The 24,029-nt window shown below is 41.4% G+C and overlaps 2 protein-coding genes across 6 annotated transcripts in view; one reads left to right on the top strand and one right to left on the bottom strand.

Annotated features, from left to right (window-relative positions):
- ubl7b (ubiquitin-like 7b (bone marrow stromal cell-derived)) lies at window positions 1-5,557 on the bottom strand. Of its 2 annotated transcripts, none has more exons than XM_023412023.2 (11): window positions 5,288-5,557; window positions 4,732-4,915; window positions 4,396-4,515; window positions 4,168-4,253; window positions 2,841-2,925; window positions 2,691-2,748; window positions 2,437-2,570; window positions 2,098-2,147; window positions 1,818-1,994; window positions 1,536-1,649; window positions 1-390 (listed from the first exon to the last, which is right to left on the bottom strand). In XM_023412023.2, the coding sequence occupies exons 2-11, from the start codon at window positions 4,904-4,906 to the stop codon at window positions 250-252; spliced, it is 1,140 nt and encodes a 379-aa protein (XP_023267791.1). In that variant the 5' UTR covers window positions 4,907-4,915; window positions 5,288-5,557; the 3' UTR covers window positions 1-249. The 2 variants fall into 2 exon arrangements, with proteins under 2 accessions (XP_023267791.1, XP_023267790.1); XM_023412022.2 differs by having other exon boundaries at window positions 4,732-4,912; window positions 5,288-5,556.
- A 527-nt stretch (window positions 5,558-6,084) lies between these two features.
- cd276 (CD276 molecule) overlaps window positions 6,085-24,029 on the top strand; it is a 64,674-nt gene continuing 46,729 nt past the window's right edge. Inside the window, exons 1-3 of one of the 4 annotated variants that reach the window (XM_023412026.2) lie at window positions 6,085-6,352; window positions 11,912-12,007; window positions 23,360-23,710. In XM_023412026.2, coding sequence (XP_023267794.1) covers window positions 11,962-12,007; window positions 23,360-23,710 — 397 coding nt within the window. In that variant the 5' untranslated portion in view covers window positions 6,085-6,352; window positions 11,912-11,961. Of the gene's footprint in view, window positions 6,353-11,911; window positions 12,008-16,893; window positions 17,029-23,359; window positions 23,711-24,029 lie in introns of those variants that run through there. The other 3 variants (XM_023412025.2, XM_023412024.2, XM_087175528.1) reach the window with 3 other exon arrangements.

Consider the following 24,029-nt stretch of genomic DNA (forward strand, 5'->3'; position numbering starts at 1 on the left):
TTTGAGAGGTTAGCATGATTAAATTTATTATAAGTCTCGTCACATCCATAAGAAAAAGCTGTCACGACCTTTGAGGAGCTCAGTTGAAAAGGTGATGTATGTACTGTATATTAAAAGGTTAATTGGGTAATAATAGAAAAATGTAAATATTGTATGTCTAAAGCCATAATTTATCATTTCTGGGCAACAGCTTTACAGGCTTTCTCCTGCTCTCTCCTCTATAAAAGCCTCTGTCCGTTGGGTATGAGCTCAAAGTCCCGGGCCTCCAGCAAATATGAGCTCGAGGGCAGCCTGGATGTCACCATCTGTGGCCTGCAGCGCCCTGAGCATCAGCTCCTCATCCTGGATCCCCATGTCCCGAAGCTGCTGCATCTGGGACTGCCAGCGGCCCTGACAAAACAAAAACACATAAAAAGAATAATGTTTTATCCACACCACCCAGACCACCCAGTCTAAACCGCTTTGCAGCTGAAGTGTGTACCTTCCACTGACACCACAAAAAAGTACAATTCTTTTAAAATAGGCCAAGTACACATATCAGGGGGCAGCAATGTTTTATATTTTTTGGAGAGCAGCAGCTTCCTCCAGGTAACCATGAATCATGATCTGTGTATGGCAGACCTGTGAACAGAGATGTTAACCAGCTCCAATGATTCCTTTAAGTCTTTGATCTTACTCTGAGGTTATTTGTTACATTACTGATCATTCTGCATTTTGCTTTTGTAGTCATCTTGGAGTAAGCTGGATGCACACATATAAGGAGAGTAGCCACAGAAATAATAATGCCCATTTATAGACAGTTTGTCTGACTGTGAACTGATGACTACTTACTCTTTGAGATGACTCTGTAACCCTTTCAGTTTCATGCAAGTCAACACAACAAAGTTTTATCTCACAAGCCTTTATTTTGACTTAACCACACGAAGCTTAACATGAAGCGATTCTGGAGTCTGAAGGCTTTACTGCATCTGACACTTTCCATATAGAGGGGAAAAAGTGTTCTTCAGTGATTGAGGTTTAGCACTGTATCAAAGTGTTCTAATATATCTTGGACTAGTTCAACTTTGCAATGAGGATATGGGCATAAAAATGTATTTCAATCAGTTTTCAACTTTTTTCCCAAAAAATGTTGGTACTAGTAAGTCGAAGTAGCTCTAACCCACACCTACAATCTTGTTTCATTGACCTGACTCCAGGTTTGATAACTCCTGACTCCAAGCTAGCTTTTTTGTTTTGGTTAACTTTTGTTAATGCCACTATCCGAGGGGTTCCCATATTTTCTCCTGCCTACACAGTGAATGTTTGAAATGTTTTCAAAAAAAAAGAACAATACAATGATTTGTGTGTTATTAGTTATTAGTTAGTTTGTTCATAATTGTAACTTGGATGAAGATATGACCATACTTTAGGACAGATTTATACATAAATGGAGGTAATTCCAAAGGGTTCATTTACATTTTCTTGCCACTGTATTTATAAAAACATTTCCCCCATGAACAGAATATGGGGAGAAGTCAGCAGGTTCTTAGTCTCACCTGTAGGGCAGACATGTTGGTGGCTTGAAGAGCTTGCTGTAGAGCCTGGCTGAAGAGATCGTTACTGACTGGGGTCCCTGCTGGCATGGGAGCTACACCACTGGAGGGGTCAGACTAAATAAAAAAAAAAAATTAAATACATGTATTCATCTGCACGAAGGTGGCCAGGTTTTGTTGCAGAGATCATATTTCAGAAAAATATAAATGTATTGTCATCAGTTCAGTGGTTTGAATAAAAATAATGGGTCCGTATATCTTCTTCAAAATGTAAATAAATCTCACCTGGCTTGCTGTTGTGGGAGTGACTGCACTGCTGTCAGGAGTGCTAGCGAGGGCCAAAGCTGTTGCCAGCTCACTCTGTGTTATTGGTCGAGGGCCTGTCGCTCCACTGTGGCTCAGAGACACTGGTCGTATTCCTGCTGAGCCCCCTGCTCTGTTGGAGGGTCCTGCTGGGCTCCCCTGTTACATACATTCAGACGCACAGGAATACATTAAGGTCCTCAGCATTATCAGTTCTCCTGAACATGATATCTGATGTTGAGCACGAATCAGAGTCACTCACAGATTGGAAATCTTCCTCGTCATCAGACATGCCCTCAAACATGAAGCCGCCTGCCAAAAAATTAGTTGTGTATTTCTAACAAAAAACTGATTCATAAAAATGCATCAAAAACAATATAAAAAGGAAAGACATGAACCATAATGTATGTCGGTAAAAAACTGCAGCATACAAAATACTATTTTATGTTCAAAGTGCATATGTATGCTCTATTTTAAAAGTCCAGTAGTGGTCTTTTGCATTTTATCAAAACATTAAACTATCGTTTTGCCTCAGTTCAGTTGTTTCAATATTTGGAGCCTGTCAAGAGTGGCTCCTTATTACTATTAGTGATTGACTTACCAGGCATATCACTGTAGGAACTGGAAGAGACGTTGCGAGAGGAGCTGGCACTGGACTGAGCGGGCATACTGCCTGCCACAGAGTGTAGCACCAGAATGATGGCGTTGACAAGGGCTGGGTGTGTACTGATTAATCTATTAAACAGACAGAAAGAGTAGAGATTTGAATTTAAATGACCTTCCACTTGTGTGCCTGTACTCACTTTTTATGTGTCACATCAGAGCCAATAAAAAGCTCTGACAAGCCACACTTACACATCCAGCATGTTGGGGTCTGTGAACTGCACAAAAAGATCTTTGTCTTGGAGCACACCTGAACGGATTAAACGGAAATGTTACCATTTACATATTTGCATGGTACAATGAGATGGCATGATTATGTTTATAAAACCGAGAAGGTCTTACCTAGGGCAACTGGATCTGACCTGAGCCCTGGTGTAGCCACAATGATCTGATCCAGGGACTCTTTATTTGTAAGCATTTTATATACCTAAGAGTGAGGAAAAGACAATAAGTGCCATTTGTAAATGTGGTAGCAGCAGAAGAAGAAGCAGAAATAGTATCATTCATGTACTCAATGTAAATTATGCAGGAATTATATGTAGGTTAACTGTAGAGAAAAACCTGCATTCTTATGTAGATGAGTACTAATTTATCCATAGACAACGGTTTGCATTGCAGTGGATGGAGAAAGCCAAGTGATCTGAAAGCTTGTCAGATAGCATGAGAAGCAACAACTGGAACCACTTCACCACCGAAAAACATTTTAAATCATAATACAGCTCTCAAACAATATTTTAACCATCAACAACATAGTAAATCACTGGTGTATTCCCATGGTTGGTTCTCCTGTTAGTTTCCAGTACTTTTGCTCTATCATTCCATGATAAAAATACACTACAGGGGGCGTCGTGTAGCGTAGTGGTTTAAGCAGGCGCCCCATGTGTAGAGGCTACAGTCCTCGCTGCAGTCGGCCCCGGTTCGAATCCCGCATCGGACAGCCCTTCGCTGCATGTCATTCTCCCTATCTCTGCCTCCCTGTTTCCTGTCACTCTCCATTGTGCTGTCCATTAAAGGCATAAAAGCCCAAAAAATATACTTTAAAAAAAAAATACACTACAGGTGTGGCTACACCTAAAGGACAGTGTAAGAAAATCCAATTACTCAAGCCAAATAGTTTCCAAGTCAAGGATGCATATGTCCAAAAATTTGTGAAATGCAAACACCCAAACGCATTCCTGCATTCTACAGTGAAGGACAACCTAATTCACTTTTTACTGTGTGTAAGGCATGGGAAAGTTCCCAAACACTGATGGATGCAGTTTATTGCCTGTGCCAAATAACTTGGTCAAGGTTTGGAGCAAGGAAGGGATAAACTCCACATCCCCACCGACCAAATCTAGATATTTCTGGATACAAGATGATAAATCTAGACAATCCCTAAACCTAGGCCCTCCACTTGTAACGGAAGGTGGAGATATTATGCTAAAGAGTGTCCACAAATCTTGGCACTTGGAGAGAAATCACATGACCAGTGGATGGAGGACCAAACATTGTGCTTCTTGACATTGACTAAAATGAATTAAACAGTTTACATAAGGATTGGTTAAAACAAAAATACCTAAGTAGATCAAATGGCACATTATATACACTCTTTCTAGCTTTGGAAGAAGAATATTTTGCAGGGGTTGTCACTATGGGCCCTGCTATGCTCAATGTGTCTTCTACTCACCGAGTCCCTGTAGGCAGAGTTGAGAGAGTGAAGAGCAGCATGAAACACCCTGAACTCCCTGGCTGCAGTTGCTCTATTCACAGGCTCTAAAGAAGAAACACACACACACCATGTGGTTCAGACTTTCACTTTCACTAACAGTACAACTTAAACACAAAACTCAATGCTTTAATGACAAGCAAACACACACATATGCACGCACGCACGCACACACGTACACACACAAACCTGGACTGCTCTCTGGCTCTGGCCAAGTCTTTTTGAGGATGTGTAAGGTGGATCCTGGTTGAATCCCACAGGCATCCAGTGTTAGATCATCTTTAAGTTTCCGCCCACAGTGGACCAACTCTGATATGCAACATAAACACAAACAGAACATTTTAAGTGTAAGTAACAATAGCACATAGACAGAAAAGCAAAACACAGCTGTTATTTACTTTGAAGAATTAACCAAATAGATTGCAAGACACAGAAGTGGAATATTTTTGCGAGTGGAGCACACAAACACAGACACATTTCATTCACACCATTTTATTATGCTCAAATGCCACAGCTGTAACAAACCTATTAGTTCAGGGTCTGGGATGTTGTCTGGGAGCTGAGCTGCTACAAGTTGTTTTAAGGTGGCGACTCTGTATCCTCCAGGTGGAACATCCCCTGGCATCATCTCTGGGAAGTGGAAGATGGATTTTGGCTGATCCACCAGCTTCAAAGACAGGTGCCAGTCTGCAGAAGTCATCTCTTTCTCCTCATACAAAAGGAACACAGCCTTAACATGGGGGCATGGACGATAATGACACGAGCTAGCTTGAGTTTATCAGCAATTACTGATGTGAAGTCAGCTTAAAGTTAAATATTATAATTTCTCTATTTTAGACGATGGACTCGGGACATGGCATATCATTAGCTTAATTTTTTAAAACCTTTTTGGGGGGTTGTGTTAGCAATCCCGGTTAGCTGCGTAGCGTTTGCTATAGCAGTGTGCCGGTTTGCTAATTTAAACGTGAACTGTCGGTACAGTATGACTGGTTTAAACAACACTCCCTTGATAACATTAATATAAAATTCACACAGTAACGCCACGACAACTGTACACTGTGTAAAAGAACTGCACACTCACCCTTTTATTGTTGACAGTCAATGCACTTCCTGGTTTTGGTCACGTGGTCAATGTTACGTTTACTTCCACTGGCCAAACAAAGGAGACTTTACTACTGTGTCCTCTCACTGTCCCTCTCACCACTGGCAAACTATAAAAGTCTTTCCTTCACACACACGGCTCAAGACTAAGAAAAAAAAGTATTAGAACAATTTAAACCACTGTCTAAACATGACAGTATAAATGTCTACATCACTATACTGTGCCTATAGCCTACATTTCTTTTGTTTTGAGAGTAAAGTATCTACCTACTTTTCCCCTTTACTTAAACGACACCACAATGTTCCCAATTGATTTTCCTGCTGCATACTCAGGATTTTCCAACGTTGTGTAATGATTTGGACAAATGTGACTCCAGACAGAAGTTTTACGGTCCGTGTGTATCACAAGTTATCCACAACGACCACCCGTATAACGAAAAGTGGAATTTTTCAGATGAATTTCTGCGTACAATATATAAACTATACGTCAAAAGACTACAAATCCATGCTATTATAATACAACACCATGATGTAAAAAATAGTAATAAAAATAAAGAAAATATATCAGTGATACCTTTGAGGATCATATGATAAATAAAGAAAACATTTGGATATAAAGACAAAACCGTGATTTCGGGGTGTCCATATATAGGCAGTATCACTCCAAACGTGCATTTATCATACAGAATAGTGTATTATAAGAAAGCGAGGTGGAAACCGGTGAGTTAACAAATGGTTAACTCGGGGGTCGGGACTGTGGAGACTCTTTCCCCCCTCGGGATGACATCACTGCTGGACAAAGCAGCAAGGAGTGGTTTCTGTGAAGAGAACCGTCCCAAATCAATGAATCACTCTGAAAAAATACCCTGCACTTTTATCCACCGTCAAAACAAGCTGTTATCGAGTCGGCAGCAGTTTTGTTGTGTTTTACTGAGAGAGGAATGAACTACTCTGGAAAATAACATCGGCTGTGCTGAGCAGAGAAAGAGTCACCGCCGCTGGATGGTTGGTGGTTTTTTTCTTAAAGTTTCGCCGTCCTAACATGGTAAGCCCAAAGAAACTGTTTTTGAAAGCATAGAAAGGTTATTACACGTAGACTAACGGAAAAAGATATCTGTAAAGTTGGGTTATTTTCAAAGACGAGCAACAGCTGGGGAGGAGAACCCCATGAACTCAGGGCAGGATTACTGGTCCACATATAGTTGGCTCTATTCACTGGCTGGGTGCCGTAGGCTATCTGGTAGGTTATATTGTAGTTTTAAATCAAGACAGATGCTAGCTAAGCTATACAGTATACTGTTTCACAAATGGAGCTAGTCACATTTATGAATGAAATGGACTGCGCCCCCAGTTGACAAAAAGTGAACACTGCATCACTGCATTTAATCAGTGTAACAGTGTAACTTCCATAACTCAAAATGGGGACATTACCTTTATTGGCGAGTGACGCACTTTATCCACAGTCTTCCATTGAGATGATAAGAAAGTCGTTTTAAAAAAATACTCACCCAATGGTATGAATTAAATCATACACATAAAGCAAAGTAGCAGTAAAGTCGGCCCTGTATGCATTTATGTTCTTAGTCACAGTGGTTCCCAGCCTTCAAGACCCAACAAGGGGTCACAGGATTAATCTCAGGGGTCAATATATGCTTATTTCTTCAGACTTTAATCTATTTTATGTTATGAATTACTGCAAATATTACCTCTAAAAATTGTTATTCAAATAAACCAATGGGGGGAAATCTGTCTTTGGCTTAACTGGTCACAGTGAGAAGACATCTGCAACCAGTGAGGAGTTTGCAAGTCGACATTCCTTAGTTTTTTAAGAGGTCGCAAGCAAAAAAGTTTGAGAACCACTGGGACAGGAGCTACTGTGCTTTACAATGCAGTGAGGATGTAGCCTGTGCTCATGCTGCCCTTATCACATGATAGTGCAGCTGCTGGCAGGTACAGCATCCTGTGGGATGTAAGAGGATGTAGCATTTACCATTCTGACAACTTGTATGGAAAACGATCACTGATACAGCAGAGAGATAATAATGTTATCTGACAATGTATGAGGTGCTCAGCTTCAGTTTTTGCCAGGGATGTGATTGCAGTTTGTGACAGTAGACGGTTCGTACCATTATTTCATATTCGTATTATTGCACAGAGAGGTAGAGTATGTCAAGTTGCCATAAGATAAAGGTTACACTAAAGTGGCTGCTGTGGCTTAATATAAGGAGTATGTTGGCAAATCCTTCACAGTGCAAACTGATCCTATACACTTTTCTGGTCTTGAGAAGACACATCTGCCTTATAGTTGTCACTGCTTCACCAGCTAATTACCTGGTGGATAAAACATATACAGCCTAGTGCTGCCTTGTCTTGCCTATTATTGGATTACTGTATGCAGGCCTTTGTGAACTGTAAATTAAAGTTTCCATAGTTTTAATGAAAGTTGGCAAGAAATACTTCCGTACAACTTGTCAGCCATAAAGCTTTCTTGAAGTTTATAGAGCTCTTCTTTCCTCAGTTTGACAAGGTAATGTACTGTTTGACTAAGTAATGTGCTAAATGACGTGTGGGCACATTTCCTCTCATGAAAGAGGGCTTGGTAAATTTTACCCACTGCTGCCATATGGATTTGAAAGGCTCACTTTCATCCCATGATCCAGTTTACCCTTTGATGGGACTGGTGCCATCCAGGTTGGAAATGTCCCTATCATTAAGGGCTGAGTGGTTCCCAGTGGTTTGAGAAGCTTGGCAATGATGCCAGCCATATGTCAATGAGACATCCGAGCCCAGAAGGTCAGTTAGATTCATTATATTAATTGTGTTTAAGAACAGCCTTGTCATACAGAAAAGGATTGGACTCAAGAGCAGTAAAAAGACAAACTGCTAGAGAACCACTGTCACAGATTTCTCAACTGTACAGTACAATGGTGCAATGACCACAGCAACATTGTAAATCTTAATGGTCTATGATACCTCGAGAATCACTTCTCTTTCCTTTGACCTCAGTAAAAAGCTTAATAATCCTTAGCGCAGTGTCAAAATGAAATACAATGGTGATTAAGGCTCAAAAGCTGACAACCAATCTGAAAGAAATTCAAGATATTCAGACTGTCAAACAGTCTTTCAGTGACTGTTTCTTTTTCATTTTAATGGTCTTCATTTTAGAGAGCAGTATTATTAATTAATTCCATGATTGAAACGTGAATAAAGAACTGGCAATACTTTTGATTCATTGGTGTAATCTAGTGATGGATATCATAGCTTTTTTCTTTTCTTTTTAAATACAGCCTTCTACACTAAAAATTTATTGTACCATTATATTCTTCAGGTTGTGACTTGCAAGCGCAGTAAGCCTGTTTTGATCTTTGCCATTGAACTGTATTGTTAAAGTTAGATCGTAAAATGAAAGGAAGAAAAAAGCATGTACATCCTGGCACCCTGGTCGGTAAAGTACTTGAGTCGTTCAATAAAAAAAACTCTTTGATGGCTTCTGGGTGTCTGGACAACACAGCAACACAGACACAGAGTCAGACTGTGGTTTGGTGTGTTGGCATAGTTCGGTTCATGCTATCCTTAGGAAAATTTACAGATATATTTAAGGAGAGGATGGCTGTGATATGTGTCTGGTTTTGTGTCCATTGGGTATTTATTCACTTTTTTGAATGTCTGTGCATATTCTCTGCCTCTGTGGGTAAATATGGAGGAAGATTCAGATAGTGTTACCAGCGTCTTGAGCTGGTCTCTGGCAGGCTTATGCCTTCTGAAAAGTCCAGAGCGCTGTTATGGAAACTTTGTGATGAAGCTGCACTCCTGCCCACATCCTCTCTGCTGAAGCCATAAATGGAGCCTCATGGAAAACGTTCTGGTTAAGTCACGAGGTGGAGCTACAGCTGACAGCAATATTGAAATGATTCATAGTACCAAAACACCACAACTGATCTGGTTGCTCTTAATTTGTATGTAAGTCAGAAAACACATTATGCTGAACTTGCAGTTGATTTGTACAGACATTTTTCTGCTCAGCCATAAGGTTTCATCAGTTTTGTGGAGTGGTGGGAGTTAGCCAACGTTCAGCCACACCTTGAAGTTCAAAGCTTCAAAGCATCCACAGTGTTGACTGTAAACCCTGGTTAACTCCCCACAGCTCATGTGATAAAAAGTGGAAAATACTTTTTTCTCTCTGATTCAGTAGGGAATGAATGTAAAAAAGAAAGATTGTATATTACAGTGCAGACATAGAAAACTGAGTTACCTCTCACACACGTCACACTCGGTGTGTAAGTATTGCCAGTCCGGTGTGTTATTTTTTCCCCATCTTCTCTTTCTTTATGGAGACAAACCCTATTTAAAAAGAAGAAGTACTGTGTGAGGACTTACGTTTCACAGAGGTCAAAATGGAAAGTTATGCTTCCAAAATCAACCAGATTAACCGGACATACCACAACTGTCTGATCGTTCAGCTACACTAGCCTTTGCAAAATGGGGGCAGAAGAGAAATAATTGTGTTTTTGAAGCGTTACTGTGGATGTAGAGTTTTGTTTTTTTTTTAAATGTTCTAAAAACACTAGTGTGGACAGAAAACATTTTCACACAGTGGATTTTATTTTCATATTTATTGAATATCTTATTACCTGGTTGAGTGACTATCACAAATACCAGGTTTTTGTAAAACTAACGTGTATTCCACCGGTTCCATCCATATTTAACAGCCACCTGGAGGATCTGTGTGCCACTGTGCCAGTTTATACCAACCAGCAGTATAAGTAGCTGTTACTTCCAGTTTCTGATGTGTGGTGTTGATTTTTAATGTCAGCCTAAAAATACAGTCTGTTTCCCTTTGCTTGTTAATTGTCCTGTTCCATAAAAAGCACTAGTTGGTGTTGGCCCCTGTGTGATGGATTTGAAAATGTCTAAGTTTGGTGACTCCCAGTGGAAGTATAAAAAAATTTGCTCTGACACACACACCTGATCTGACCTGGGGACACTGATGTGAATGAGCTGAAAAGCAACCCAGCATTGCTTCAACAAAAACTTGTGCAGAATATGATACGATTCACATAGAAATTCCACACATAGCAGCTTTTATCAGCTTTTATCAGAGCTTTTATCAGAAACCTGCCTTTACAGGAAAAGAAGAGTAGAGAGAACAGGGGCCGAAAGGAGGACTTGGATAACTCACCATGAGGAAATGAGCATAAAGAAACACAGAAGAAGCCCCGGTTCCTTTATGGGCTAAGAAACATAATCACATCAACTTTTCTTTTTTTTTTATTTAAAGATATAGCTCATGCAAAAACGTCTGTTTGAAACATATAACAGCAACATAACATATAGCTATATATTGATACACAACACAGAATAAAGATATGTGGCGAATATATCCAATGACTTCAATCACTGTAGAATCTTTCTTAGGTTATTAATTTCATTAATTAGAATTACCCCATTTGCTTATTCAAAATGCTAAGTAAGCTATGTCTGTTTTATAATGGAAAACTCTTCCTGCTCTCTTCCTTTCTTTGTTTTCGTCTTCCTCATTTTTCTTTTTGGACTCACACACTTGCAAATAGTACATTCTGTTTATCCACCTATGTATAATATGTCTCTCTAACTTTGAGATGTTCCCATTCCCCAAATCACGATATTAGTTTGTATTATTTTATTTTTATTTTTTAGATAATGTTGTTTCTGAGTTTGTTCCGTATTATTTGCATTGAGAAGCCTATGAAGAAAACTTAGATATAGATATAAGAGATATATAGAGAGATATATAGAGTTAGGTAATCCATTACAGTGAATATATTTTGTTTTGTTTCTTTATCAGTTTAATTCTGCAAGCAACCGAATAGCTTTGCATTCATCCCTGTAGAAATGCAACAAGCAAACAAGGACCTGTGACATAGTAAATTTTAAAGCACTGTACACAAAGAGAGTTGGTTTTCAGTAGCCAACTGTTTTTACACTGTTGATATACCCAATTATTTATAATCAGTGATTGTAAAACAATGACTTCATATCAATGGAGAAAAACAAGTGTGCTTCAGTATTAACCAACATACAAATTCAAGTTTTTCTCTCGGCAAATACAGATTCAAATAGTGTTCTCCACTAATCTCTCTAAGATAAATATCTCATAAATATTTCATGCATGGTAGAGTGGAAGTAGACAGGGAGGGGATGGTTTTGTCTGTCTCGACTTACTCCTTGAGTAGTGTTTTCCCTCTGGAAAGCAGAGAGAATGACTTGGCTGTTTCCTTTCAATTTAGAAGTCCCCATTTGTCATCAAAGGTCCACTCCCTCTGAAAGACAAAGCCTTGAGCAGGCCGGAGAAAAGGATGAAATTGTCACCTAGGAATAATTCTAGACTATGAAATAGCCTATAATTCATGATATATGTTGGAGTGTCTCATTGTGTCAGACTCCACCCACCTGACATACCATGCGAGCTAAAACATACAGACATATAAGACACCCCTCCCTTTTACTGTCACTTCCTAATCACCCTTTTATCCACCACACATCTTTTTATTCTGCTGTACTGTTGTGTTCTGTGTTATTACCACCTCCATCCTCCTCAGATGTCTGTGTTTTTTTCCCCCTGCAGCGCTGTGTCTGAAGAAGTTGACCTGCGGTTTGAATCCACCCTGGAACATCATGCTGTCCCTCCTGCTGTCCGCAATGCTAGCCGTCCAAGCTATGGGTGGGTGTCGCCTCTGCCCATGCCCTGCCATTAGATCCTAGTCACCGCGGTGGGAAATACTGCTGCCTGTTAAACAATACACCCTGCAGGGCCTATTAGTGTTCACCCTTCAAAGGCTTCACTGGGCAAAACAACAGTTCAAATGAGGCTGCTCCCAAAAATAATGTGCCAGAAGTTATAAACTCTCTCTGTTTAAACTCTCATCCATCTAGATGAGTTGACAAAGAACATATTCTTATTTATACAGACATCCTGCCTGAGGGAGAAAAAATACATTTTTCACAATTATTCCTTTAACTTTAAGTTTTTACAGCATTACAACTCAATGATATGGGAGTATTTTTTAGATTCCCCTCATAATTCAGCTTGTAAAACAGAATAGCTTTGACCTTTTCCAGACAGGTGAGGAGTAGGAGTAGAGAGCTCGGGGCTAGGGTGAGGCCCTCGGTGAAAAGTGTTAGAAGTGCAGTTTTTCTGCTGTGACTCAGGGAGTGTGTTGCAGGAGTCATCCTCTTATATTTATAACACTGGGAAGCAGAGTTGTGGTTGATGTTGCAATTGAGGATTCATAAGTCATGCACTCAAAAGTTTTACTTCAGTAGAAATGGTGCTCGAAGAAAAACTTGTGTCATCATAAAAAAGAAACAAATAGTCTGGGCTGGCTCTGATAACATCTCACGATGCAGTAAATAAAAAAAGGGAATTGAGCATGTCAAAAGAGACATCAACACTGCATATATTTTAATACCACCCTTTTCCCAGTCGGTTTGGGGCTGACACATAATGTAAATTAAACTCTCACAGTGGGTGATATTCCTTTATATTAATGTATAGCCTGAAGAAGGAGGAAGGTTTCTTCTGTATGCCAAAAGCAAAATGGTAAAACATAGGCTCAGCATACTTTGGCAAACCCACAAAGTTCTCAAAGAACTTTTATCATCCAAAACACCATCATTTAAAAAGAGCTATTTTTGCCTTTTCTACTCTCTGGTTGAGTTGACACGACCTCCTATCGGCCATCAGTGGCACATTTCAATCTTGACTCAGTGGACTTAAGTGTCTTCAGTGGTTCATTAGGGACCTATTCTCTCCCAGCACAAATGGGCCTGCGGCCTGCTCATTACTGGCTGTGTGGCATCCACTGCCGAACTCGCTCCTCTCACCAGGGAGGAGGAGGAGGAGGTGTCGGGGACTGATGGAGCTCTTTAACTCACGGGTAATGGGCTATTGTAGCTCACACAATGATTCAGTTTCTCTCTGCTAACTGGAGCACTAAGTGAATTAGTTGGAGTCTAGTTTGATGCTGTAGTCTGCACATGTAACACTGCATGATGATACAAAAACATTGCATGCTCTGCAGAGTTTATTTAATGTAATTCAATGTTAGTAACTTCATGTGCGACACCAGCTTTAAAGATTGTTTCAGGTGCATCTCACAACAAAACACAAGTTCAATCTTATTTAACTTTTCATTTTATTGGGTGCAGTGTTTTTTTTTTTTATTGTAGGCTGTCAAATGAATGCACAGTGTTTCTATTTTCCTTTATAAGTATAGGACGGTAGTAATTAGCCGGGTAACAGGTAATTAAAGGTCAGCTTAATTTTATTTATAAACAGCAATGTTTTGCTTTTATTGGCCACACAAACAGAGAAACTACTGACATGTGTAGCTGTATGAGCAGCAGTGTGTGTGTGTGTGTGTGTGTGTGTGTGTGTGTGTGTGTATGAGAGTGCATGTCTGGGTTGATATGATCCAAGGTCTCTTAGGTCTCCAGGTCCCTCGCTGGGATTACTGGCTGTAATCTTCCTTGTATTCAGCCGTGTCATTGCTCGATAACTCCAGCAAGTGTCTATATCAGTAGACACGATTACACTTTGTGGTCTCTGCCAAAACACTTCCTATTGTGAGAACACTATTTGTGGAAGAAAAACACAAGGACAGCACATGACAACACTGTCATCCTGTCGCAGTAACATTGTCTCTGTAGCTCCCAGCTGTAAACTGACTCAGGAGTCAGATGATGGATCATTCTCGGAGAAACCTCTCCCTGATGTTACACATCCAGCACTGCACAGCTGTTGTGTCACTGCAGCCGTGAAGACACTTGCCTACAAGGGGATGTCGTTTTTGTGCTTAGATACACTATTGAGTAGAAGTGTGGAAATTTACGACTCCAACCCACTGTGGCTTTGCCCCTCGACCCTACTGGTTGGTTATAATAGCTTAGGTTTATTTCTATCATACTCATTATAAACTGCTGTGGTTATAAATGTCAGCAAAATGCATAAAATATCAATGTATGTATAGTAATGACTGAGCCACAACAGTGGTACAGTAACATCCTTGGCTCACTCCAGCACAGCATACAGCAGTGTCAGCCAGTGGCAGAGCTAACAGGAGGCTGTCTAGCTAATTGCTTGTTGTTGTCAAACTCTCTGTTCAGTTAGCATAGCCACTGGCTGCCAGAGCTCGCCGTGTGCAGCTCTTAGCACCCAAACAATGAAAGTGAATTGTATTCATGCAAATACAGAAATGGAAAGCTGACCCGATTTCACTGTCAGTGATGGGAGCTGTAAGGTAATTCAAAATAATTAGCATAATTGGATAGATTGCATCTAGCTTAGTAGTCGGCAGGCACACATTATGGCAGGGCCCCGGAGCGTGAAAATAGCCTGCTCATGCCTGCATCTCTGGTGTACTTTTTAAAGGTCTGCTAACTATGAATGCCCTCTTCCTGTCCTCCTTTTCTCTTCACAGCAATTGATTCTGCAGTGAGGGGACACTTTAGTCTGTGCAGAAATTCAATTTAGGGTTATTACCCCGTATCAGTGATGTTCTTGCTAATTTGATTGCGTCCAGTGAAGTATCCTTTTAAAAACAATCGAGGACAGGCTCAACAAAGATTGGTTTTGCCGCAATGCATACATAATGACCAGTCTCTGTTGGTTTGCCTCTGTCTCACGGTTTCCCAGCTCTTCTTTTCTCACAGAGCGCTCATTGAAACAGAGTGCATTACCCAACAAGCACCTCATAATTATTTCAACAAGTCCTAAAAAGGCTGCCTTGTGGGATCGCTAAAAAATTGATACGGGTAATATGCCGAGATAGCAGTTCTGGAGGGGAAGTGGGGCCCGGAGCCATGTGTGGGTCTGCTGTGTGTCTAGTGGGCTGTGATGAATGGGTTGAACGGATGCTGATCTGTGCTTGGAAAGCATCACCGCTACTGAATTGCTGAGGAAGCAACCCAGCGGCTGACACAGGGAGACCCCTACCTCCAGGGTGTTGCCTCGGTGACGTGGTGTGGGTGATGTCAGCCATGGTGGTTCTGTCATCCACACAAGTAGAGAGCTTGTCACAGCTTGTGACAAACTGACCCCTGCTTAACCTTGCGTGGTCTTGATGTTTGAAACTTTGAATCAGCAAATGATATGTGGCTGTGAAAGAGCTGAAAATTTAATTTCATAAAGCAGCAGATGTAACACACCTGCCTCATCAAAGGCATCACGCAAATCCCCCTGTGCCCCCTTTGTCCTCCTCATCAACTGTTTCTGGCTCCCCTGTAATGATAGCCATAATGTATGTACTGTAGATCTCAGTGTAGCCTGCCATTAGCTGCACTCAAATCAGATCTGACCCCGTGACCCTCCCTGCTACACTGAGGTGCTCTCTTGTCCAGCTTCGCCGCTCTTCTCTTTTCCATCCCTAGCCTCCCGCTCATCAAAAGCTTTCTGTCTCTCAGACTCGTAAGCCAGAGGCTTGCCCTTATCTGCTCACTGTTCTTCAGCCAGCACTATTATCTGACTGCCGGAGCCCATTAACAGGTTATTGACGGGATATGAGATGGCATACATCTCTGAAGGGAGCAAGACAGAGGGAGCAGAGATAGGGAACAGAAAAGAAAGGAGAAAAAAAGGGAAATGGCATACTAGTGAGTCTCATCTTGATTTATGACATTGCTGAAAATAAGCAAGTCAGAGTCCTTGTCTTCCCTATCTGCCATCACCTGTATCTCTCCCTGAGCGAGGACACTCACACTCCATGATGAGTTCCTGGAACAAAAATGGGAAAGGAAGAGATTATGTTCAGAGCTTAATGTTGAAAGTGACCCCTTTACACCGCAGAAGGCTTTAAGTCACACTTAATCTCATCCATATTGTGCCTCTTCCACTGAGAGGCCATTTGAAAACCGCTGCTTAAGACAAAGTCTCTTTTCACATTGCCGATTTCCAACCAAATCATGCTTATGATGCACACACTCCCATCGCTCTCTTAATGTTTTCCAGATGCTAATTTTTTTTTTTTCTTCTTTTTTTCGAATGGGAGCATTATGGACATCTGCATCTGCTCCTGACAGCATGAAATCAAAAGCTAGCTTTCCCTTCAGACTTTAACAGGGATTGGTTATATCATAAGAATAATCGGTATGAAAGGGCTCACAGATCCTTTGAGCAGAATCCTTTGATGTTCAGGTGCTGCAAAATTGTCCAGAATAAAAATGTGTTGAGCTGCAGTCACCTTTATCAACAGAGGGGGGCAGTGTTGTAAAAGCATATTTCTCCTCTCTGCTTGTCTTCTCGCTCAACTAAAACCTACCGTCATTGCGGTCTGTTGGTATTGCACCTGTTTACTTTGCTGTGTCAATATTGCCTCTGCAATTTGTCCTCCAGTGCTGGTGCTTGATTTTCTTTATGTATGAAATTATATTAACGTTTATGTGTGTATCGTATGTTTGCAGCAGGGCCTCAGACATACCCTTTAAACATGTATATTTACTGTGTTTAATGAACAGCTCCACCGGTAGTGACAGCAGCTGTACTCAGTTACTGAACGGTCGCCATTATCACCTTTTATGAAGAAAGACTGGGAGGTGCTAATCTCTGCGTGGTTGAATGATATGGAACTGAGTCAAGTTGGGGTGAAGTTGTGTTGTTTAATGAGCTGGAAGGCCTTGGTATTGAATTGCGTGTTAAGATGTGTGCGTGCTAGTGGCCAATGACAGAACATATGAACTGAAACTGAGGTCAGTGAATTGTGAAAATAATCTTTGCAAATAGCTGTAGAAGTGAGTAACTTCAGCAGCGATGTGTGTTTTGCCGTGGTGTGTGTGTGTGTGTATTTGTTTGTGTGGGTCAGAGACAATACAGGGGCCTTGGACACCTGTGTGTTTGCGCAGTGTACATGTGTGTGTTTGTGTATGTGTGACTGTTGCTGGTCATGCTGATGGGAACCTATCTGCTCCAGAGCAGCTTTGTAACAGCATCTCCATTGTAGTGTCAGCGTACCTCGTGTCCAATTCCTCAGACAGAGTGTTGCTGTGGAGCTGTCAGCAGTCATACTGGTGTGGAATATCAATGTGTTCTCTGGCCTTTGGGTGTCTGTTTCTGTATGAAATTGTGTGTGTGTGTGTGTGTGTGTGTGTGTGTGTGTGTGTGTGTGTGTGTGTGTGTGTGTGTGTGTGTATGTTGGGTGGTGTGAGTATGTGTGTGGGACTGCATATTGTTTGGATTTTATTGATACCAAATACCATTGAAACTGCTTATTGATACCAATACTTAGAGGTGGTGAGCCATTGTAATACATGTCTACTCATCACTTGTTACTGCTTCTACAGAATAGATGTTGTGTAAAACCGTTCCTCCTTTCTTGTTAAGTCAATAAATGTCAGGAGTAATGAAGTAACCATCGTTTTGAAAAACAGACTGGCACTCATACAGAAATTATCGTTTCTGGCATCAGCATGATTAGTTTTGGAGTTTTTTCCCAGACGGGATAAGCTGTTAGAATTTTGCGCTGATCAACAGTTTGATACAACTCACTACCACTGGAGCATGCTGTGACTCAGGCTGGGCTTGTGTCTATGGATATAAATTAAGGATGATCAAAAGAGTGATTACAGCCTCTGAGAAAGACATAGCTTTGCTATTTCACACTTTTTTTTTGTCAAGCTCTCACTATTAAATTGGTTTAATTCGAGTATCAAACCCCTCGCTTCTTTGTAGAAACGAAATGTGTCAGTAGAAAGTTTGATTTAATTTCAGTTAATGGATTTTTTTTCCACAGTGAGGGGGGGAAAAAAGCAACAAGTGACCATAAAAGCTCTTGCAGCATTATCCAATGGGTGTGTTGTCCATCTGTATCCTCAGTATGTTACAGTCATATTTTTGACAAAACCCTGCCAAGTGCACAATTTCCATCTCGGTCCTACAGCCAGTTGTATTTCAGAGATAGATAAATAGTAGAGATAGATATATAAATTATATTGATAATAGCTGCTCCTTTGCTCATCACATTTAAACTGTTGTTGATCTCTTTGTCTATTGAGATTGCAAGTGTGATTATAGTACACACTAAAAAAATTATGAAAATATGTGATAGGTGTTTCACTTTTGACCTGACAGCAGCAAGGACCATTCCCTTCTCAATGGTCATGTTTAACTCTGTTCAAACTTTTGTGTTTGTCGGAAACAGTGTGTGTTTGCACATGCCTATGTCCATACCATTTGTTGACTCACTTTTTGGGGCTGCAGGCTAGGATGTTTAAAAAAAAAAAAAAAAGAAGAAGAAAAAAATCTGTGTAAAACTAGTAAATAGGATGAAGCTTTCTGTGCAGGCTGCTGGGACACACATTTGCTTGCATGGAGTATACATTTGTGAGTGAGTGGGTGAGTGACAGGAAGAAAGAAAAGTCAACATTCCACACTTGGCTTTGGTTTTGATAGTGTTATTTACAATGCTGCAAATTGTGGCAGCATCAGCAGTATTTGGTTTGTTACTTTGTGGTCTGTAAATTCTGCTTTTAGCTGGCTGCCTGCTTCTGTATCGCATATAATGGCAGATCGAGTCTAGCTTCAATTTGGTTCATTTTTGCTGACTTTCTGTGCATTCATTTTTATCTTTGTTTTGTCCTTACCCCGCATGCATGGTATCGTTTCTCAGCACAAACTCAGCTATAAGTCTGACTTAGAATTTTGTCTATTTAACAAAGTTATATAGCTGCCAGAAACCATAAATACAAAAAAAAGACACAGCACAAACAATTAGTATATAATAGAAATTTTTACTAAAAAAGACTTAACATACTATAAAAATGTTAAGTCTTTTTTAGTAAGAATTTCTCAGCACATTCTTGAAGTATAGTAAGAAAAAAAAAATATATAATTGATGATTATATCCAAATGATTTTGGTGCTGTTTTAATACTTCTACGTTTAAAAAATGTCTATAACAAAAAGGTTTTCTTACCTTTTTCTCAACATTAATAAAGTTAAGTTACCATAATTAAAACGTGCTCGGTGTATAGACCTCAGAGGAATCTGATTCCTCCTCCATTTCATTAATGTCCCAGTAAGCTGTGCCACAATACCAGTGCCCTGCTATCACTTTTAAATGGAATGAAGCCATTATTAATATTATTACACCTGTTGCTTTCATGATGTGTTATCTTACTATGTATGCCTTGAAGACCTGTTATAGGTTAAGGTGTAAGTGTACTTGTTAAGGATGCACTGACTTCTCCTCTTTTTGAAATGTACCCTGCTTCGTGTAGCGACCGCAGCCATCCAGCATACACTAACATTGTGATGCTGCAGAGTGTATGCTGGTAGTATAGATTTGCACTGTATATCTGAAGTACACAATAGTAAGTAAGTAATCTGTCCAAATATGATTGTAATCTGAAATAGATTATATTTTAAAAAGATCCACCAGGGATGAGCAATGTTTTTTCCTCTTTAGAATTATATCTTTTCGCCTCCAAGAGCACAGGTGGTTGTGGGAGATGCAAGATGCGCTCTTGTTTGTATTCTTTTTCTAGATTACATTTGAGTTTGTTTAATTGTAAAACCAACGCAGCTATGATTCATTTTAATCAGTCTGCACATCACAGTCAGATGTGAGCTAGACTGACTGTTGCGGGCTAATAATTCTAGTCCACTTATCTGATTTTGTGCACATGCTGTATCTGTAAGTGCATGTGGATGTGTGCATGAGCGCTCTATCTATCTGTATCTGCCAGTGGGGATGTAAGCTATCACTGGATTTTATTTACCAACAGCCTCACTCATCACCCTGCATGCGCCCTACCTATAAAAACTGTGATCCTCCTATTTGCTGTCAGCTCGCATCCCACGCTGTCTCTCAGTCTCACGCTCAGCCTCCATGCTCACCTCATGTGCCTAGCTAACATCAGTTCACTTGTACCGGGTACAAGCAAATCCAGCAGCACCAATGCATTGCACACATGAGGAAAAGCAGGACAGAAGGAGGTGTTGATAGTGACAAGGTGGCGAGTCGTCTTGAAAGTAGAGTGGAGAGCAGTATGAAGATCACTTGCAGCCTTTTTTAGCCAGCCCCGTGCCTCGCTGCAAAGCGGGGGCCCGTTGCCAGCGCTCGCAAAGACTATAATGAGTTTATTTCATGTCGGCTGTGAAAGTGCCCGTCTCTGTCTCGCAGGCACTCAACAGAGCTGAGGCCCATAAACACAAAGTGCAGTGTGTAAATCCCCACAGCCTGACGTCTCCCAGCCTGCCCTCTACGACTTCTGAGCACCTCTTTATCGAGAGGGAGAAGGGAGAGGCGAGATCCGCACTTACCCCCCGAGAGGACACCACGGGCCCGGCTACAAGGCGTGGCCCTGCCCTCTCACCAAAGACCACTTATGTTCAAATCTTAACCTCTACTACTTACTCTTGTCTCTTTGGAGAATACAATTTTTTTCATGTCGAGAGCAGACCTGAGGAGAGATGATCAAACAGTCAGCTACTGTACAGAACATGCTGTTTGTTGTAAGCAGCAGCAGATCAAAAACAGCTAAGTGTGCAGTGATTCGCTTTGGCTCGTGGAATTTCACCTCTGACGAACAGGACATCAGATGTGCGTTTTCCATGACGTCAGACAGCCGGCCTAGCTTGCCCTCCTCTCCTGTCTGGTTCCCTCCCCTCAATGCAATGCAAAACGCTCCCCTTGTGTTCCCTCTCCAAGAGCGGGTTGGTTATTCTGCACAAGGTCCCTGTGTAGAGCTGCATCCTCCCAGGGCCTCGGAGCGAGTGGTAGGTCACTGCAGTGAGCGAAAGATGTAGAGAGAGGCAGAGATGTAGAATGGGAAAGGGGAGTTTCTATCTCTGTCTCCTCTCTGACATGGCTTTGGTCCATGTTGAGGGATTAGTGTGTAAGGCTCCACCACAGCCTCTTCCTTTGGCTTGTTTCCAGATATTATCTTTAAGCGTGAGCTAGACGCCGGCCTGTCTTCCTCTCTCTTTTGTTTCCCTCTCTCCCATCCCCCTTCCTGTATGAACTCAGTGGTGTGAGTCATCCCAGGCTGCTCGGGGAGTGATTTAATTGCTCTCTCTCCTCCTCCTTCAACATGCACGGTCTCGGAGAGGGCTGTCACTGACCCTCCACTCCTACAAAAAAACAACAGCGACCTATTCATTACCACAAAGGTTGGGCCACCTCCGAAGACAGCCAAAATACACACTCCAGAAATTTACTCGCTTATCCCTACTGATGGTGGCACAATACAGCCTCGCTTTGCCATGCATTGCCCTGGTAACTCTTTTGTATTGTGTGCCATGCTGTCGCCCTGCTGGGTGAATGCGGGCAGAATATGGTGTGATAGAAAACCCCCACAGCAACAGCACAGCTTCTGTAATCACAGTTAAGGAAAAATAAACCCTCTGCCGTTTTCACCATGGGGGTCAAAGCATTGTTGTGTGCCTGGCACTTGGTTGGTATAGAGACTTCAATTTGCTCCATATCAGAATTGGTAACGCCAACCAATGAACTGTTAGAGCAAAATCGCCAGTTTTGCCTGATGTTTCCCTTTTTATATCTTTATTTGATGCAATACTGGAGGATGAAAACATTTTATCTCATTATTTATATATTTTTTTTTTCTCATTCTAAGTGTCCATTACTTGTAAGCATTTGGTTATTCACTCTGTAAATCTTTTCATGAGCAACCCAGGCCCCAACAGCCAGGTACACATAGAGTATTGCATATTGCATTGGCAGCAGTCTGTGAATTTTCCTGTCTCCCTGCTCTGCACTTGTGAGCTGGGGCAGTAGGTGGCACTGTTCCTACAGATGAGCAGGTCAGAGGGGGTGTGATGTGGAGAGGGTACCTTGCCGGGATTGGCTGAATATGATTGAAAATAGGTCTGCCTTGACTTAGCAATACTCATCCATACATGAACCCCCCTCAGATGAAAGACATGTTTATTGTTAACAGGGAAAGTGATTATTGCACCTCTGCAGCAGTCAAATCTCCTTCATAGAAAAGTGATTCAACATTGATGTTGGCTGTTTTGATAGACGGAGCTCAAAAAGGGGTGAGGAAGCTAAAATGCCACTGTGATTATAACAATTAGAGAGGCTGAGCATAATGTAGAGTGTGTTGCTCCAGGGGTCGAGTGGCTTTTTTTTTTTTTTTTTTTTTCTCCTCCCCTGTGATGCTGATGAGTGTCTCTGAGTTGTATAACAGCAGACAGGGATCAATGGAGAATGCTGACTCTTGAGAATACTATGGATGTACTCTGGACTGTCTGAGATGGCTACTAATCCAGAATGATTATGCAGTGTACTCTTTGCTCTTGGCCTAGTCTAGACAAACAGTACACATACACACACACACAGACATGAATGCATAGGCACTGATGCTTTTGAGTAGAAAACACACACTGAAGACTTTCTCTGGAGTTACCCCCCACGCCCCCCACCCCCCGCCAGATTTTCTTTAGATTTAACTAACGATTTAGCTAAAGCTGTACAGATGTTGTTGCTTCCATCTCTGAGTTTCAGTGCACTGAGCCATCGCCAGGAGGCAAAGCCTATAGGAACACAAACAAAGTCCTAATGCTTACCTCCAGATCCCTCCTCTTCTTCCCTCTTGCCTGCATCTCGTCAAACAAAGTGGATGTTCCTGAAGCAGTAACAGCATGTATTTCTAAATGCTGCATTGATTTTTTTTTTTTTTTTCAAAGACATTCAAATTTGAGTAGGTGTCGGTCTGTCACGTTTGAACACAGCACACTGAATTAATGCTGTGATTCAGTGAATACTGTATGTTTATATGAAACCTGGGCCAAATAGTATTTACTAATACTGTTTATAGTCTATTTTAGTCTTACTAGGTGACAAATGGGTTATGTTTGGCATAGAATAGATTGACACAGCAAAGGATTCTGCAAATGAAGATTTTGCAAATGTATTTACTGTATGTTTCTGTGGATGACAGTTAACCTGACATCCTCTAACATACAGCAAAACACCACTCTAGATAAAATAATAATAAAATAAATACATTTTTTTTCTATTGATTGACATCACTAATATGTCCCGCCTCCTCTCTTTTAGCTGTGATGGAAGTGCAAGTCCCGGAGCAGCCAGTGGTGGCGCTGCACGGCAGAGATGCCATACTCAACTGCTCCTTCAGCCACGCCAGTCCCTTCAACCTGTCTGATCTGAGCGTCTTCTGGCAGCTGACAGACACCAAACGCAGTGTGCACGGGTACAGGGAGGGACACGACCAGCTGACGGACCAGGCCGAGAGCTTCGCCAACCGTACCAGCCTGTTCCCCACCCAGCTGGGCCTTGGCAACGCCTCGCTCCTGCTGAGCAGGGTGGGGGTGGCTGATGAAGGCAGCTACACCTGCTTTGTCAGGGTGCAAGACTATGGCAGTGCTGCTTTGCTGCTGCAGGTGGCCGGTGAGTCAAGCTGTGACGCCCATGACACATGTAGACACAAACAGATGAACACACACATGGACTGTTAGAGAGATTTACTGATAAAAACCTAAATCTTAGTAGCAGCCTTAAATGTGTATATTTTTTTCAGATTAGTTTCCTTTTATGTTAAAGGGTTACTCAATGTTGTAAGCAATGTAGTACTGCACTCTCATTAAGATGGAGGATCTTCAGGGAACGGGTTTAAAACCCCCAAAAAAAGGGGTCAAAATTTAAGAAGCAGAGAGGCTGAGGCATCCTGACTTTTAGTCTCTATTATGACTCAGGCTCCAAAAATTCT

The sequence above is a fragment of the Seriola lalandi genome, unplaced genomic scaffold (assembly GCF_002814215.2).
Source record: "Seriola lalandi dorsalis isolate HSWRI2012SDOR001 ecotype SW California unplaced genomic scaffold, Sedor1 jcf7180002054474, whole genome shotgun sequence".
In the NCBI taxonomy this organism is placed as follows: Eukaryota; Metazoa; Chordata; class Actinopteri; order Carangiformes; family Carangidae; genus Seriola; species Seriola lalandi.